The sequence below is a fragment of the Triplophysa rosa genome, linkage group LG15 (assembly GCF_024868665.1).
Source record: "Triplophysa rosa linkage group LG15, Trosa_1v2, whole genome shotgun sequence".
NCBI lineage: Eukaryota > Metazoa > Chordata > Actinopteri > Cypriniformes > Nemacheilidae > Triplophysa > Triplophysa rosa.
The window spans coordinates 14,483,953-14,501,383 of record NC_079904.1 but is presented as its reverse complement, the minus strand read 5'-3'; the positions used below and the strand labels follow the sequence as shown (position 1 = coordinate 14,501,383).

The window sequence follows — 17,431 nt, the reverse complement described above, 5'->3', positions numbered from 1 at the left end:
AACTCAGGAGAAACCAGGCTCAGCCGGGAGGGCCAGATCTCCTCTGACGTGTCATAGCTGCACTCAGCGACCCTGACCAAAGCCACCGTTTACCAATATTTAAAGTACTTTTTCTAAACTTTTAACACAGTAACACACCTACATCACACAATAAGCCAAATAGTTAATTTTCTTGCCAAAACCACATTTTGTTAAATAAATACAAACTCTACTTTTCAAAATGCTGAATGACGTTTTCAACATATGCTAATTCTATCAAAACACAGCAAACCTGATTCAAAATCGAGTCATTCGGTCAAAACATTAACACTAGTTTTCTATCCAACATTAACATATAGTCAATCATAGCGCATAGACTGTCAAAATGATAACAATCAATGGCATTACAAAAACTGCATTACTTGTCATGTTTCAGTTCGACCTGTTTAGAACATACAATATGAAAGTCTTTTTTTAAATAATTCAGTCAGCTGTAAACACATATTTTTTTTCTATTGTGCTGAAAATAGTCTTGTCTTTTTCTTTTCTGTATAACAATTACTCGTCTTTAACTGCAAGCTGCTGTTGTTGCAAAAGAAGAAGAAGAAGAGGTTTTTCAATATATTTAGGGTTTGGAACATTAGGTCTTCATTTTTGTCATGCTGTGTTTAAGCATTTGTAAAAAAGATAAGATTCATAATTTTGGTGTGGGGTAAGCTTGTGTGAAAAGAACATTTAAGCATTTTAGAAATGTGTTAATCGACTGAGTATTGTGTGACAACAAAATTAATTGTGTTAATGGAATGGTCACAACAGACGGATGTTGTGCTAACTGTGTTCAGAGTTTTGAAAATGTGACTACAGATTGGTCAAAGGGATGTTAGCAATTGAAAAAAACTGTAAACTGTTACCTGTGTAATGGGTGCCTCAACAACTGTATTTTAGCACACTGTTATAACAGACAATGAAAGTTAAAACACAAGAATCAAGAACCCAACTAAAGAAAATACTGATCACAATAATGATGTTTGTTGAAACTTCTACATTCTTTCAACATTAATTGCGGTGGCAAAAGTGATGTTGATTCAGTGAAGTTATCACTGACAAGTCAACAAGCTGAGAATGGGAACATTTTCCACTGGCAGCCCAGAATGTGATTGTTACACTACAATAAAAAGACTGGAAAATCTGAAGTTGCACTTTGGCTTTATGTGACTTTGGTGAAATTGCTATACCTAAAGTAAATAAAATGACCTAATTTGATCCGCTTTTTGATCGTTACAAATAAAGTATGTGGTCTTGATATTTGAAGAGGATTCTTTTTTCTGTCTCTGTCTGGACCGTGTCATTTGGACTCAAACCTTTTTGGACTTGGATTCGAACATCTTTACAATCGGTCTTGACTCGGTCTCGACTAGCCCTGGTCTTGGACTCAACAAAGGTGTACTTCACTACAGCCCTGATGTGTAGTCACAATTTCAAAACTCTGAACACAGTTAGCACAACATCCGTCTGTTGTGACCATACCATTAACACAATTAATTTTGTTGTCACACAATACTCAGTCGATTAACACATTTCTAAAATGCTTACATTTTCTTTTCACACAAGCTTACCCCATACCAAAATTATGCATCTTTCTTATCTGTTTTACAAATGCTTAAATACAGCATGACAAAAATGAAGACCTAATGTTCCAAACCCTGGTAAAAAATCCTTCTTCTTCTGCAACAACAGCAGCTTACAATAAAAGACCTGATAAGAATTTTCTAATGAGTGATAATTGATAAATAGCTGATTCCAATCTCAATATGAGACATAACTAGATGGTGAAGTCTTTCCATTACATGATCATGAGCATCCAAATGCTGAAGATCATATAGATTAGAACTACTGTATACTTTGTTCTGTGCATTATTTTTTTGTCCATTTTTTTGTTCAATTTTTGCTATCTTTGAACCAAAGGGCATGCATTTTTTTACATCCATAACATATATTGCTAATAACGCCTTTACTGCTGCAGTCACTTACGTTTTGTACATTCTACGGATGAATCCTTCACTATGTTGTCTTCTGTGAGCTTTTGGGAAGTTTTGAAAGTTTATATCTTATATCATCAACCTTATATCATCTAAAAGATAGCACCGTATTGAAACTGAAATTACAATATCAGCGAGAGTAATTGACAATTGTGATGATATATTTTTTATAATTGTGCATTTTCTCACATTTCTCATATATCTATCCATATCTATTGATCTATAATATAAGGATGGTTAGATGAGGGATGGCTGGATGATAGATGTGTGGATATCTATCTAATATAGACAAATGTACACCTTTAATTTATTGACAGAAAATTCCCAATGAACCCCACCCCCACCCACTTTTGCTGTAATTGTATGGTAACGTTTGCACTTCTGTCACTTTTGCTGTAATTGTATGGTAACAGTAGGTTCTAGAAACAAACTTTAAGTGATCATTGGTAGAGATGTGCATGTTGTTTGTGTAAAAATAGAATTAATCAAGATCACATATTTTTTATACCAAAAACAGTTACATTGTGCCCCTCTCTCCCATATCTAAAATGAATCCACACAGAGTAATTGTGATACAGAAAAGACAAAGACAAGACTAGTTTACAGCACAATAGAAAAAAATGTGTTTACATCTGACTGAATTATAAAAAAAAGACTTTCATATTGTATGTTCTATACAGGTCGAACTGAAACATGACAAGTAATGCAGTTTTTGTAATGCCATTATTTGTTAGCATTATGATTGACTATGTTCCTGTTGGATAGAAAACTAGTGTTAATGTTTTGACCGAATGACTCGATTTTGAATAAGGTTTGCTGTGTTTTGATAGAGTTAGCATATGTTGAAAACGGCATTCAGCATTTTGAAAAGTAAAGTTTGTATTTATTTAACAGAATTAACTATTTAGCTATGTTACGTATAGGTGTGTTACTGTGTTAAGAGTTTAGAAAAAGTACTTTAAGTATTGGTAAATGCTTGTTTACTGTAATTTAATGAAAAAAAACTGTAATTTGGCACAGTATCTTAGTGTTGTGAACCAGAACACTCAAATCAGTCATTTAGTCTAATTTCATTTAGTATTATTTATCATCTTTTTTTACAGCTTGACACCCATCACAAAAAGTGACCTTCTCAAAGAGGAAGTAGAATTAACTTAATGAAAGTCAAGAGTCCAACTAAAGCAAACATATATAATTCATCAATGGTTTTGTTTGGAAAGAGAAAATATCATCGGACTCGGTCGACTAGAACATTTGGCGAGTCCAATGACCGAGTCCGAGACAAGTCCGAGTGCAGATACCAACGAGTCCAAGACAACTCCGAGACTACAGAAAAACGTCTCGAATCCGGACTTAAGTACTACAGCACTGCTACAGATTGGTCAAAGGAATTTTAGCAATTGAAAAAAACTGTAACAAAACTTTTTACAGTATTTTTCAGGGGCTTCAGCTCCAGAATTTTACTTTTTTTTTACGTAGCCGACGCTACTTTATTACTACTATATACAGTAAGACGTTTTGCAAAAATATTACTGTTAGATGTTGTATGTTGAATATTTTTGTAGCCTATATATTTAAGATTGATTCTTTTGATTTAGTGTTGGGTAGTTTTTGTTTTAAACACTCTCAAAACGGATTATTAAAAGAATACATTCTTGTGTTATGAAACTTTAACACATTGATGTTTTTGCATTATGTTTTGTCATTTTGTGTTGCTTTTGTGTTAAATAAATAAAATGGACAGCATAAAGTTGAGTTTAAAGTAACACAAAATGTGTTGTCCTTAGACACAGCGATGTATTCAGTGGAGGACAGATTGTGTTAATAAATAAAAATAAAATAAAACAAAATGAAATGAAAAATATAAAGCATCACATGAAAAGTCTAATAACATACAGCTAGACCTACATTTACATCCAGCCATAACCTTTTCATCCAAAGCAAAAGTCAACATAAAAGCTTTCTTTGCTTACTGTACAATAAACCCAGAAATAACACACATATATATATATATACTTATATTTTGTCTTCATGGTTTTTAGTTGTTAGCTCTGTGTTATCTACCTCAACTTTGCAATATTACCTCATACTTATATTTTTAGACAAAATATAAGTATATATATATATATATACTTATATTTTGTCTTCATGGTTTTTAGTTGTTAGCTCTGTGTTATCTACCTCAACTTTGCTCTTTCCACATATTGAATGAAACATTCACAAAACGTACAGCACAAATCCACACAGTCATTCTCTTATGCCGCCTGGTTTCTGTTTCAGACAAGGTCCTTATTTATTTACAAATAAACTTATCTTAACACTCACGCTTGAGGACAGCGTGCCATTTTTGTAGTGGGTTTAAGAGGCATGAGTGGATTGAAGAGAACAGCAGAGAATACAAATGAGGTTAACAGCACTGAAACTGTGTCAGGTGGTCAACATTTAGGCATGAGGAACTACAGCTGACAACGGTGTGAAAAGTTTGAGCATTTCAACGAACAATAACTGGAGGCGAACACACATTTTTAAACTGTTTCAGATCCTTCAGCAACAACACAGTGCCTGGTGAAGAAATAATACTGCCCTCCGTCTTTCTTTCCATCTTTAATGGGTCTCTTTCGGTGGGGCTGTGGCTTTGATCACATACATGTTAATTAGAGAGTGTTAATTAAGCACCCAAGCCTCTTGCTGAGCACCCTAGGGAGGTGTATGACTGTACCTGACATACTGTTGAAGACATGTGGCCACACAGCTTGTTACTTTTAATAGGATTTTATCACACTTTTAAAGACCAGTCTGAAATGAGGCATTGCGCTTCTGTTCCACTTTTTCTTAAAGTCACAGTACAAATACAAATTAAGTTGTCATTTACTCAACCTCAATTAATTCCAAATACATGTGACGCTTCCAAGTATTTTTTTAAGAATGCTGATGCTGATCTTTTTCCAAGCAATGAAATCGATTAGAGAAGAAAGTAAGTCTTTCTCTAAATATTAACTTGGAACAACATGAGGGATGTACCGTTTTGGGTACACTATCCCTTTGAAGGGGAATTTCACGCACAAAATTAAAATTCTGTCATCATTTACTCACCATTTACTCATATTTGAAATGACTTGTCATTTCAAACTTGTATGATTATCTTTCTTCTGCAGAACAAAAAAAGAATGTTGGTAACCGAACAATGGCGATACCTTTTCACTTCTATTGTATGGACACAAAACCAATTCAAGTCAATAGGTACAGTTGTTTGGTTATTCTTGAAAATATATTTTGTGTGTTCTGCAGAAGAAACAAAGTCATACAGGTTTGAAATGACAAGAGGGTGAGTAAATGATGACAGAATTTACATTTTTGGGTGATCCCTTTCCCTTTAAGCTCATTGTGTAAAACACAACATCCAGAGTAAACAGACACACACACTGGGAGATTGCCTAATCTTCCTCCCAGTCCAACAATGTTTTTAGAAAATATCATAAACTTGCAGAAAATTGCTGCATCCTTCCTTATCACCATCACTGCTGTTTGAGATAACATAACAGTGACCGTGCTGACTTCAATAAAATGATTCTCCTCAGGGCAAACATCGGTCTGTTGGGTTATAAATAGAACAGGCTGTGTCACGTGCCCTTTATTTATCTGCATGCCTCCTTTCAGCACCCTGAAGTGCTGCGTCGCATGTCACTTCTCATCTCCCAGGAGGACTCGGGCAAAAAATGAATCCAACCCCCTTCTGCCGCTTCATATTATTTAAATGCAGCTTAGTATGAAAGCGAGATGGGTGTGATGGAGGGAACGAGAAAGAGAACGAGTGGGCTAGAGATAGTCTGTGGCAAATAAAGAAAAACAAGCACAAGGGTGCAAACAGAGAACAACAAATTAAGGGAGGTGTATGCTGTGATTGATATTAGTTGTGAAAATATTGTAAAACATAATCAACTTTAAACTTTTTATTTGCATTCTGATCTTGTGTTCATTTTAAAGTTCACCCAAAAATAAAAATTCTGTCATACTTTACTCATCCTCTTGTCATTACAAACCTGTGTGACTTTCTGTCTTCCGCAGAACACAAAGGAAGATATTTTGAAAAATGTTGTAAACTGGACCCCATTCACTTGCATTGGTTTTGAGTCCATACAATAGAAGTGAATGGGGCCCAGTGCTGTTCGGGTACCAACTTTCTTCAAAATATCTTCTTTTGTGTTCTGCGGAAGAAAGAAAGTCATTAAGGTTTGAAATGACTAGAGAAGTGAGTAAATGATGACAGAATTTTCATTTTCGGGTGAACTTTAAAGGGTGACCATCTGCTTATTACAGGAATATACTGTAATCACCGTTTAACGTAAAATACAGTATAATTACATTGCATTGACACAAAAATGTAGTGTACATGATATATGAATATACAGTTTTGAGGTTAAAAAATATGCTCTAGGATTTAAAAAATAAATGACCCATCACATGCAAATTGTGCGAAGTGCCATTATAGCAGTTTATTAAGATTTGACTCTTTGGCCTTACACACGCTGTTCAAATCCTTCGTGCAGGCTCTTATTTGATAATGACAATTATCACAAAGCTCAAGCTATCCAGTAAATAAAAGCAGAGACAGAAAGAAAATAGATGTGTCAACAGCCCGAATCTGTTCTGCACACAACTGATTAAGGATTTATAATGATCTCTTAGCATCCACTGGGAATGTAATGAAGAATCCAATATTTCAGTTGCGCCCTGTGGAGCCACTGAGACAGGGTTATTATTCTAACATTTCTCACCTGTGTTAAGTGACTTTTTTCTCTTTTAACGGAGACGGATGGTATGATTGGAATAATTGCACAGGCATGCAGGGTCACTCTTGTTTTATTTAATGCAGCTGCGAGTTCACTCGCGGACAGAATGCGCCTCAAATTAATGAGCTGTAGTATGAGAAAGTATTGTTACTGCATGTCTGAACAGCAGAATCCGTCTACCCTGTGATTCAACAAAACTGCCACAGTAGGAATAGCTCTGCTCTGTAAGATTTCCTGAAATAACACTACTGTATATGCCCACTTAACACAACTCAATTACAAACACATGTATTGACAAGTCTCAGTTCACTAGTGAAAATGCTTCTGTTTAGCAATTTTCTTACAAATGAGTATCTGTCATGATTCTCAATGAGGACCCAGATGCAGACAGCGTAGAAGGGGTTAACAGAATTTATTACACAAAACACAAATCAAACACCCACGATGGGGGAAGACAAAAAGAGAACAGCACTATAACCACATATAAAACATAAACCAAAACCTCCCACGTGGGGGACAAAACCGGCGGACGAGGTAACCAAAAGAACCATATAAAACTGAGACAGGACTAACACTAGATACACGCAAGACAGAGCAAAAACAATATATACGAGACAACTTACTAGAGCTTTGAGACAAGGACAATACCAGGTAATACAAAACGAATCAGCACAAGACAAGAGACACAAGGTTAATATATAGGGGAATACAAACGAGGGATGATAACACAGGGAGGGCGACGGGCAGGTGACAGGGATCAAACACTAAGGAGAAGCTAACGAGGCAACGAGAGGGCGGGGCTAGAAGACGCGACACCGGAGAGAACGCATATTATTGTCGAGACGACAATAATACGTTTCTCTCCACACATAACAAGGAATCCTGCCGTGAATCACGACAAGTATCTATATACTGTAACAATTTACTGAATGTTGAATTGAAAATTGATATAAATTTTGTTATGTTCATCTTTATCTTTAATCTGCTGGCACTAACTCCATAAACGCTTAAAACCATTATTTTTGCTTTTTTATGCTTTGCCTTTTAGAATTGCATGCACATTAAAACAAACTTATGTTATAGGATATTCACTGTTGTGACAATTGTAGCATTTGGCAGCTCTGATTTTGAAGTGTATTTAAAAGATGTATAACTGATGTACAATAGTTTTACACAAAGCAGTTACTTATCAGTTTTATTCTGCTTAAATCGCTCTGGTCAGGTATCTGACATAAATGTTACTGTTTTTGATAAAATACTGGAGGAAACGCTATTGTCAAATAGACAACAGAGCCACGTAATGAGACAGTCTCATGAAGACAGAGAGCAAGTGCTCTTTACAGTCTTTTGTTTTCAAGTTAAAAAGAAACCTGCTTTTAATATATTAAGATAATAATTATCTCTCTCTCTAATACTGTATATCTATTCTTTGAGAAGTTTTTGAGAATAATACCCAGAAATAACAATCCTGTCATCATTAACTCATTTGTGGCACTATTTTTAATGGATTTTTTAAGTACAGTAGTTAAAGCAAACGAGGACAAACATGACAACAAAGTATCATAAATATAGTTAAGATTTTTCACATTTATATTAAAAAATAATTTATGACAGCACACAAATTCTAGGGCTTCTAGGTCATTAGCCAGCGAACAAATGTATCTGTAAATCTTACCTAAAACATACTGTACTTTAGCTGTGAGAAAATCTAACCTTTTCATCATAAGAAGTGTTCTCACAATCTTAAACTCAATGGACGCTGACTTTATAAGAGAATGAGATGACAATTTCATCACTCATGACAAGAACCACATGACACATAACATGTCCTGACAGTGACTGAGTGAAAGACAGTAGAATAGGCGACAGTTACACCACCCACCATATCCCTGAGGAAGAGGTGCATTATGGGAAAAAAGACAGAGAAGTCAATCTTAGGTATAGCCACGGGCGTGTTTACCATTTTGGGAGCCCTAAGCAAAGTCAAGACCTGAGGCCCCCGACACATTACATTTTTGTTTGAATTGCACAGCAGTATTGAGTACATGGAATTAATGAGACAAGGCCTACACTGTAAAAAGTAATACCTTAGATCTGCTCAATAAAATAATGGCAACAGATTACAAGCAATTTTTTTAAATTAAATACAACTTATTAGAAATGAGTAAATTTCAATCAATTTTATTGCTTAAAAGTTACACAATAAAATTGAGTAAATGCAAATTGTGACATAATAAAATTGACTTAAGGTTCCAAGGTCTACTTAATTAAATATTAATAAAAAATAATCAAAAAGAATAATTCAACTTTAAATATTATTCAGAGGTGGAATTTACCTAAAAATGAACAGACACAAAAGGTTCTGAGGTGAATTTATCTTGGTCAAAACTTTTGGAAGAAAAAGTCAGAAACACAGACATTAAATGAAAGAAGCAAAACACACATATAACTCCGTAAATAAAAATAATAAACAAATTAATTCCTTCCCTTCTAACACTGTGGCCTAACCAAATGATACAAGAAGCCACGACATTTAAAAAAGCGATTTCGCCGAAGCGGCTATAGTAATTCGGCTTTAAACAGCACGGAAAACATATACCCAGCTAACAAAAGTTTGTTATAAGAACTTTCATGCTTTCAGGTTTTTCATGCTTTTGAAAATGTTTTAAAAACATTCAGTGTCCAGTTTTTTAATGTTTTAAGAACGTCCCCAGCTAACAAAAGTCACCATCATGGTGATCAGTGTTTTCTTGAGTTGGGCTCTTGACCCTTGACTTTTATAGGTTGTTTTTTTAGCATGCTTTTAAATTACATTCCATATGGCAATGCAGTGAGAAACTAATCGAGTGTTGATTGGGGATCATTAAAATCACCATCATGTTGTGGTTTGATTCACTGATTTCATCTCATTTGCGTGCTGTGCTGTTGATCATGAAAGAACACTACAAGATCAGTGAGTCTGAGTACATTTTGATATCTAGAAACGTTTGTGAAAACAGGACGTAAATAAAAACTTAATCTACAGCATAACTGCAACACACAGACATCAAGAATCAGTATATGAACCTCAACAATGGTGACAATCACCAAATGAAAATTTTATACCGCAGTGCATGCTGGGTAACATCATAGTACAAAACTCATTTATGATTCCCAGCATGCATTGCGGTTTATCTGTTTATCTGAATTAGTCTGTTGATTGTCACCATTGTTGAGGTTCATACACTGATTCTTGATGTCTGTGTGTTGCAGTTATGCTGTAGATTAAGTTTTTATTTACGTGTTTATGTAAATCTGTTGCCATAATTTTATTGAGTAGATCTAAGGTATTACTTTTTACAGTGTATATACATACAAATATAAACTGGATTTATTTTACGTTGAACCACATAACAGCACAAAATTCTCTACAGTTTGTTATAAGAATAAACCTTCTGGGTTTTGATGAGAATTTTTTTAAAACAATATAAACATAACAATTTCAATGAAGTTAAGTGTGATTTAGTTGAGGCCAGTGTTGGGTGTAACTAGTTACTAAGTAATTAGTTACTGTAATTTAATTACTTTTCCCTTAAAAAAGTAAAGCAAGTGATTACTCTTATTTTTTCTGTAATTTAATTACAGTTACTTCTGATGTAATTAAACTAAATACTTTGTGTAATACTGTATATGTGTGTGCAATAGTGGAATTAACATCAAAATTCAAAGTCTAACTATAGAATCTGTGCTTTAATGTATAATTCTCACATTTGTAATACTTTTGTCAGTTAATAAGAGTACTTTATGTAGTTTAATTTTATTTATTTGAATGAATTAAAAGAGCCGTTTCATGCCTATGAATCACTTAACTAATCAAGGTTGATATAGGATATAGAAAGTAATTAGTATTAAGTAACTAAATACTGTAATTTGTACAGTAATCTAATTACACTATTGAATATGTCATTAGTAACGAGTAATTAATTACTTTTTCAGAGTAACTTACCCAACACTGGTTGAGGCTTAGGAAAATAGGAATTGTCGTAAATCCAGAAAGCTAATAGGAATGTTTTTATGCATGTCAAGCATTCAGTGTGATTATTTTATGCATTCAAACAAAGTGTCAACTGTTGTGCTGTGCAATAGACCTTTTCTTGTTATTTCTGATTGTTTACTCACTATTGACTGTAAATTCCTCAATGTAAAAGGTTAAGCACCACACCAGTATTGTTTTACTTTCTCTTTAATACAAACAAACTATTTAGTTAGCCTACAGTAGGTACTCTTTCTCTAAGATCAGAATAGCCCAGACAGTACACTTTAATGAAAAATCTACAAGGCGGATTATTAAAAAAACTAGATTTACTAGAAGACTTTTTCAGACTAATTTTGCCCTTTAATTCAATCAATTAGCAACTACTCTTCTCTTTTCGAACCTGACAGTATCCCATGGCCTTGTGGGATAGCTAACTTTTGAAAGTCATCTGGGTATTTTTTGAACTCCTAACACAGAGTTTTCTGAAATTTTACTTGCTGTGTGCTGTGTGGTTACCATTGCACTATAGTCTCAACCTCAGACGTCACGCACACGGACCGTTGGCTAAACGTCTGATGCATAAGGCAGACTTTTCTGGAAACACTTCAGCATGTTCGAAGTCGTCATCTGATTGGTTGAATTTCACAGAATTTCCGGGAGACGTGCGTTCTTTAACGGTCCGCCTGGAAACAACACGAAGCCATCTGATCTAAGAAGTAAACTGTCATGTTTACAACGGTTGCATTAAGAATTCATCATGATCGACTAAACGCTTAATTCTTAAAGTATGCGAGGTTCGCGGCATAAACTTATAATCATTTTGTTGCTGTTAACTTTTGAAACGTTTGTGGATGTACACCGGTCTGTTACTGCGGGGACTTTCCACGCCTTGAAATATGACGCGGCACAAAACGAAACGTGATTGGTTGCTTTACCTGTCAGTCATATAGCCTCTTGGGTGGGCCTTGGACAAAGAAAGCGGCGATAAGTTCTTCGCGAGACTACCATTGCACAAACTTCAGGTCCGAACCAATTCTTCAGGTTTAGGTTTACTTGAAAGGCATGTGTGTTAGAGAAGTCGACATTTTATGGTTGGTAAATTTCCAAAAGCATGGTTACATCAGCTCTAAGCCAAACAAAAGCAAACAAATCCGATAATTGTTGAAAATTCATCACACAAATTCATCACAGCAAATAAACAGTGAAAAAAATTAGACCCACAAGTGTACTTCTTTTTAATTACTTTTATTGCTGTTGACATTTAGTTTATCCACTTGGAGATAATCACAGCAATTGAAAAACTGAGAAAAATGTGACAATGGTTTTGAAAGATTCAAATGATTTTCCGCACTGCAGAATGGAGGTAACGGGCAAAAAGCATGTGGGGGAATTGAAACAAAAGTGCACTTAGTCTACCAACACAGCAAAATCTAAGATTAATGGGATCTGGCAGACATTTATGCTGCCTTCGCCCCCACCTATCCAACACTTCTTTGCTTTGCTGCTTTAAGTACAGTAGGAGGTGCTGCCAGGAGATGGTCTCCACTCCCCATCCCAATGCTGAGGCATCTCCGGCCCGGGAACTGCCCCACTCAGCACTTTCCAATCATAGCCAGCCAATCAGCAGATTATTGCCCACTACTACAAAGTAAAAATCATGATGATCCCTTTTTTAAGGAATAACTGACATTTCTTTGCATTCAGTCATTCAACTCTTTTCGCTCGCCTATAATGCTGCCTGTCAAGAATGCCATTTTGAAAGCCATAAAATTAGCGTCTCTGTTTGGGGATCAATACCTATCTTGGCCTTTGCTCCATGAGCCAAAAAGCTGGAGTTAATCAATATATGTATCTACCTACAGACCAGACTGCCAACACAAACATCAAAGTCTAAAAGGATGATTTCCGGAAGAGCGCAAATGGAATGAAAACCAAATAGAATAAGTCACAAGATGCTAACATCTAAGAGCAGTTATACAAAGAGACATTTGTTTAAGGCTTTGTTAGAGGCATGGGTACAATGTAGAAATAAACACCTTTGAAAGAAATTCCAACCAAATGCTAAATGCATCTCCATGCATTTCCACTAATGCTCTTTATTTTTGTTTCTGGTACATATGGTGTAGTTACGTATCAAGACAACTTTTAAGTTCCACATTAATAAACATCCAGAAAGTTTAAAGGAGCAATGTGGAGATTTTAGTGGCATCTAGCAGTGAGGTTGCGAATTGCAACCAACGGCTCACTCCACCCCTCCCTTTCGAAGCACTATGGCAGCTGACACAGGACAAACATGTCGTCACGTTTTTGCTTCTTTGCCGAAGGAGATAACGTGTTTCCGAAATGCGCTCTGTAGAGCAGTTTGTCTGTTTAGGGCTACTTGAGGAACTCGCAGTGTATGTATATAGCAATAGCTCATTCTAAGGTAATAAAAGCATAACACTTCATTATGTAAGGTCTTTATACACCTCTGAAGACATAGTTATGTATATTATATTGCATTTCTGGCAATAGATCCTCCTAAATAATACATTTTTGTAACAATACATACATTTTGCTTTTCAAAACTTTCCATCTTATCAACAAAATCAACAGTACTGGCATAAGATCTGACATCTTTATTGTCTATTTAGGACTTTTGATCTCAGTTCTGTCTGGTTGTACCTCAGTTGCTCTGCCCTCTGGCAAAAAGATGGGACCGATCTCATTGTTCCAATTCATTATTTAACAAAAAGAAATGGAGAAAATGTGTTTTGCTTTTCTTTTGAGAGACCACAGGACACTTTTCTATATGTTTACAATTCTTATCTGAGTCTCACATCTTTACATGCTCATATACATCTATAAACACAAACACGCAAGCACACAAGCGTGCTTATTATCTGTATGGATACTCCATGTGCTTATGATTTCTCTATGAATCTTTCCCTTGTTGCTGAGAGAGCATCTCTGCGCTCACTGCTGGTAATGGAGGGGGTGATAAAGTTGCTTCGCCCATCTTATTGGCAGGGGTTTGTAGCATTCTGAAGGCCTTGTAAATCTTGTTAGAAAGAAAGCGTGGCAGGTGTGGAGGATTCTGCTTCCTCTTTGGGTTTGCTGCTGAGATGAATCAGCTCAAAAAAAGAGCGATCTGACACTAATCAGCAGTCAAAGACAAACAGTTGTGAGCCCAGCGGGTGATGCGGGAGTATTCCTAAAATGGTTTGAATTCTCTGCTGATTTAGCAAAGGGAAATAGGGATTGTGGATTGAGCACATGGCCTTAACACAAGTGGATAGACGCACCAAAACCAAACAGGAGAATGTACTTTTTTAACCGCATGGAAAACAAAGCATGCTGGGAACTGGAAATCTTCTGCCCAGTATTAACAATTTTAGGTTAACACAACACAAAGCGTTCATGTAGTCCCAACTTCAAAAAATCATGTTGTTTACAATTTAGACGGTGTTTAATGAACTTAAATTGGACAACTGGACATAAATTGGACAAGTAGCAAAATTCTGTTTGTCAGTGTAAAAAGCAGGTAGTTACTTTAGCAGGTGTCATCAGACCTTTGCAAGCAAAGTCATACAGTATTACAGTACGTGTAGGGCGTAGTGTCATGGTGAAGATGAGATGACAATAGGTATTCATAATATTAGTAGGTGGCCGTATTAATTCATTATGCATGACAAATGTGTGTGCGCGCCTGCTGATTTGACTCATGCTTTATTCAGAATGCGCTCTGTGGGAGGCAGTTTCTCTTCAGTAAAGCGGCCCATCAGCAGTGTTACCCAGCTGACTGGGCACAGCGGGGTGATGGGCGGCCTCTGTCACTCTATTGCCAAAGAAACCAACAGTCTGCCCTTAAAACACTTCACACCATTTTCACCTCACTGTGGTCAGCATAGACACACTTACAAAGTTACCATTTTCAATAAACAGCAAATAGTGAAATCAATAAAGACATCAATGTCTGACACAGTATGTATTGGAAGATATTTAACATGATTTTTCAGCAGTGTTGAGTAAAAGAGAGTCTACTAATGCAAAATGTTTGCAATGTCAAATATATCACAGTCTGATACCTCCTGCAGTCTGAGACCTTGGAGACATTTTAATCAATTAATTATACTATTAGCATATCCTCTTATGTAGATGCAACTTTTGCTGTGGCCAGAGGTTAAAAATTAATATTGCGTTTCAGTGATTCCTGTCTGTCTTCATATATTTCAATGCATTCAAACTACACTAGCTGCCCAAAGAATTTATCAAGCGTGTGACTAGGTATGCCAGAACGATTTTTGCTCTAAAGATGATCAACACAGCATTATTTCCTCAAAATAAGTAACAGCGGAAATCTTTATACCTAAATATAGGTTTACACTGCCCGCAAGTTATGTAACTCTCAATGGCAGTGTAAAAAGTGCACAGCTGATGTCTTTTTGTGTTGTGAGTGCTGAAGGTCTTTCTTTAGCCAGGAGACCCAGGCCAGTCTGTCAGAATGAATCATTGATGTATTTATGGAATATGAGGCCAGGTCTGAAAGCCACAGCGAAGCTGTGAACTCGTACAGCCTGAACGCATGCAGGACTGCACACCTCACGTTCAGGCGAGGTCAAAGTGCACCAAGATGAGTTTAAATCTCTGAGATAAACAATCTGCGACATGCAGTACAGTAAGAGGAACACAAAACACAAGAAATGCACAGCATGGTGGGTATTGCTCAAAAATTCAAAGGGGCCCCAAAAATAAATTACATTACAATGAAAGTCTGGGATGTAAAATCTGTTAAAAACTAGAAATAAGCAACGGCACAAAAAAGGTCAAATTGATCATGATGTAAAATATTGTGACCAAAAAATTATAATATTATTTTTATACATAATATTACATATAATATTATTGCGATATCTATTTAAATTTAAGAAATAAATTCTGCAAGTAGTCAAATTTATATTTTTTGTTTATTCTGTGTTTATAGACCAAATAATCATACACAAAATGCGTGTATGAAGGCACGGAAGGAGTTTGAAACTATTGGGCCCTTTAAAGTAATAGTTCACCCAAAAATGAAAATTTTGTCATTACACAAAGAAGATATTTTGAAGAATGTTGGTAACCAAACCACGGTGGTACCCATTGACTTGCATTGGTTTTGTGTCTATACACTACAGTAGAAGTGAATGGGTACCACCGTGTTCGGTTTTGGGTGAACTATCCCTTTAAAGCAAAATGTATATAAAATGTATATCCCAAACACTAACAAAGTATACTGGAAAAACAACGTGACAGGATCAGTTGACATTTTGTGATGAAAGAAATGAGTGTGCAGTATGGTGCTTACTCGCTTGCGGAGGTTGCAGGTGAGAAAGAGGTTGCGGGAGAAAGAGTTCGCGAATGCCGTGTAGAACTCCAGCACTTTGAGTAAAGCATCCCTCCTGATCACATGCAGATCGCAGTACGTCAGAGCCCTCACGTTAGCGCACGCATGCGCCAGAGTGGTTTCCTTCCAGAACACGTCGCCAAACACGTCACCCTTACCTAAAACAGACAGAAAGAGGTTGTAGAAAGAAACAACATTTAACATTGAACGTTCTGGTCATAAGTTGACAATACACAGACAAACTATACAGCTGGCATTTCAGTTTATCATGAGTGTTTAATGGAGTTCATTTTTGGTGTTTGACCAATTATGTATTCCACTTTGTAAAAAAAAGGGTCTAATTATTGTCAATTTTCATTTAAAGAGCATCTATAAACATCTATTATTCAGAAAGCAGTGTCCGTATACAATTGGCCTTATACTGCATTCACTGAGCTTCGAATCTGTTTTTCACATGTATCCTCACAATAATTGTGCATATTTAAAAGTCACACACAACACTTGTGAGAGAATCTGTCCAAAGAAGCCAGCGTTCAGTGCTTTGATGAGGGGCATCATTAGGAGCCCAGCAGGTTCAGTGTGGTGGGTTCAAGTAAATGCCTTGGGGCTAATTAACTCACAGTGCTCACGTCTTATTTCATATAATCATTAAAGCAAAAGAGCATCTGATCTGATTAACCATTAGAAGAAAGAGACCTTACTTTCCTTCCTCTAGCGTCTCGTAAGGTCTAATGTGAGGTCCTCTGAGGACTTTGTAGCAACAGCACATCAGCACAACTCAAGAGATTACGAGAATAAAAGATAACGTCCAGACTGAGACAAAAAGACCCAAAGACCTCATAATAAACGTGCCTGTTTGTGCACGTGTCAACTCAAATGTCTTTATTGTTCAGAGCTTGAATTGGCTTCTAGTCCCTTATCTGCACTTACAGAGATACAGTAATAACTGCCGCTTTGCTGCGGAGGAATTTGGCGAATAAAACTATAACAAATTAGATAGCCGTACAAACAGAGAAAACTGCAAAAAAAAAAACAACTTTCATGGAAGAGTTCTGCATTTGTGTTTAAAATACCTATATGCCCCACATCTGGTCATTGTTACAGCACTGGAGACTATGAACTACCCCATGCACATCCATGTGACCCTAACGACCCTAAAATCGATGAAAATCGGTCCCCCCAGTTCGATTAAAGCAGGATAAGGAGACCGCGTGGCCAGAGTAACAAATGCCACATGCAGTGA

At 36.2% G+C, this 17,431-nt stretch overlaps 1 protein-coding gene across 2 annotated transcripts in view; it reads right to left on the bottom strand.

Annotated features, from left to right (window-relative positions):
• kcnh5a (potassium voltage-gated channel, subfamily H (eag-related), member 5a) overlaps nucleotides 1-17,431 on the bottom strand; it is a 91,545-nt gene that overhangs the window by 6,959 nt on the left and 67,155 nt on the right. For both annotated transcript variants that reach the window (XM_057353731.1, XM_057353732.1), the window contains one exon: nucleotides 16,150-16,346. In XM_057353731.1, the coding sequence (XP_057209714.1) occupies nucleotides 16,150-16,346 (197 nt within the window). The remainder of the gene's footprint in view (nucleotides 1-16,149; nucleotides 16,347-17,431) is intronic.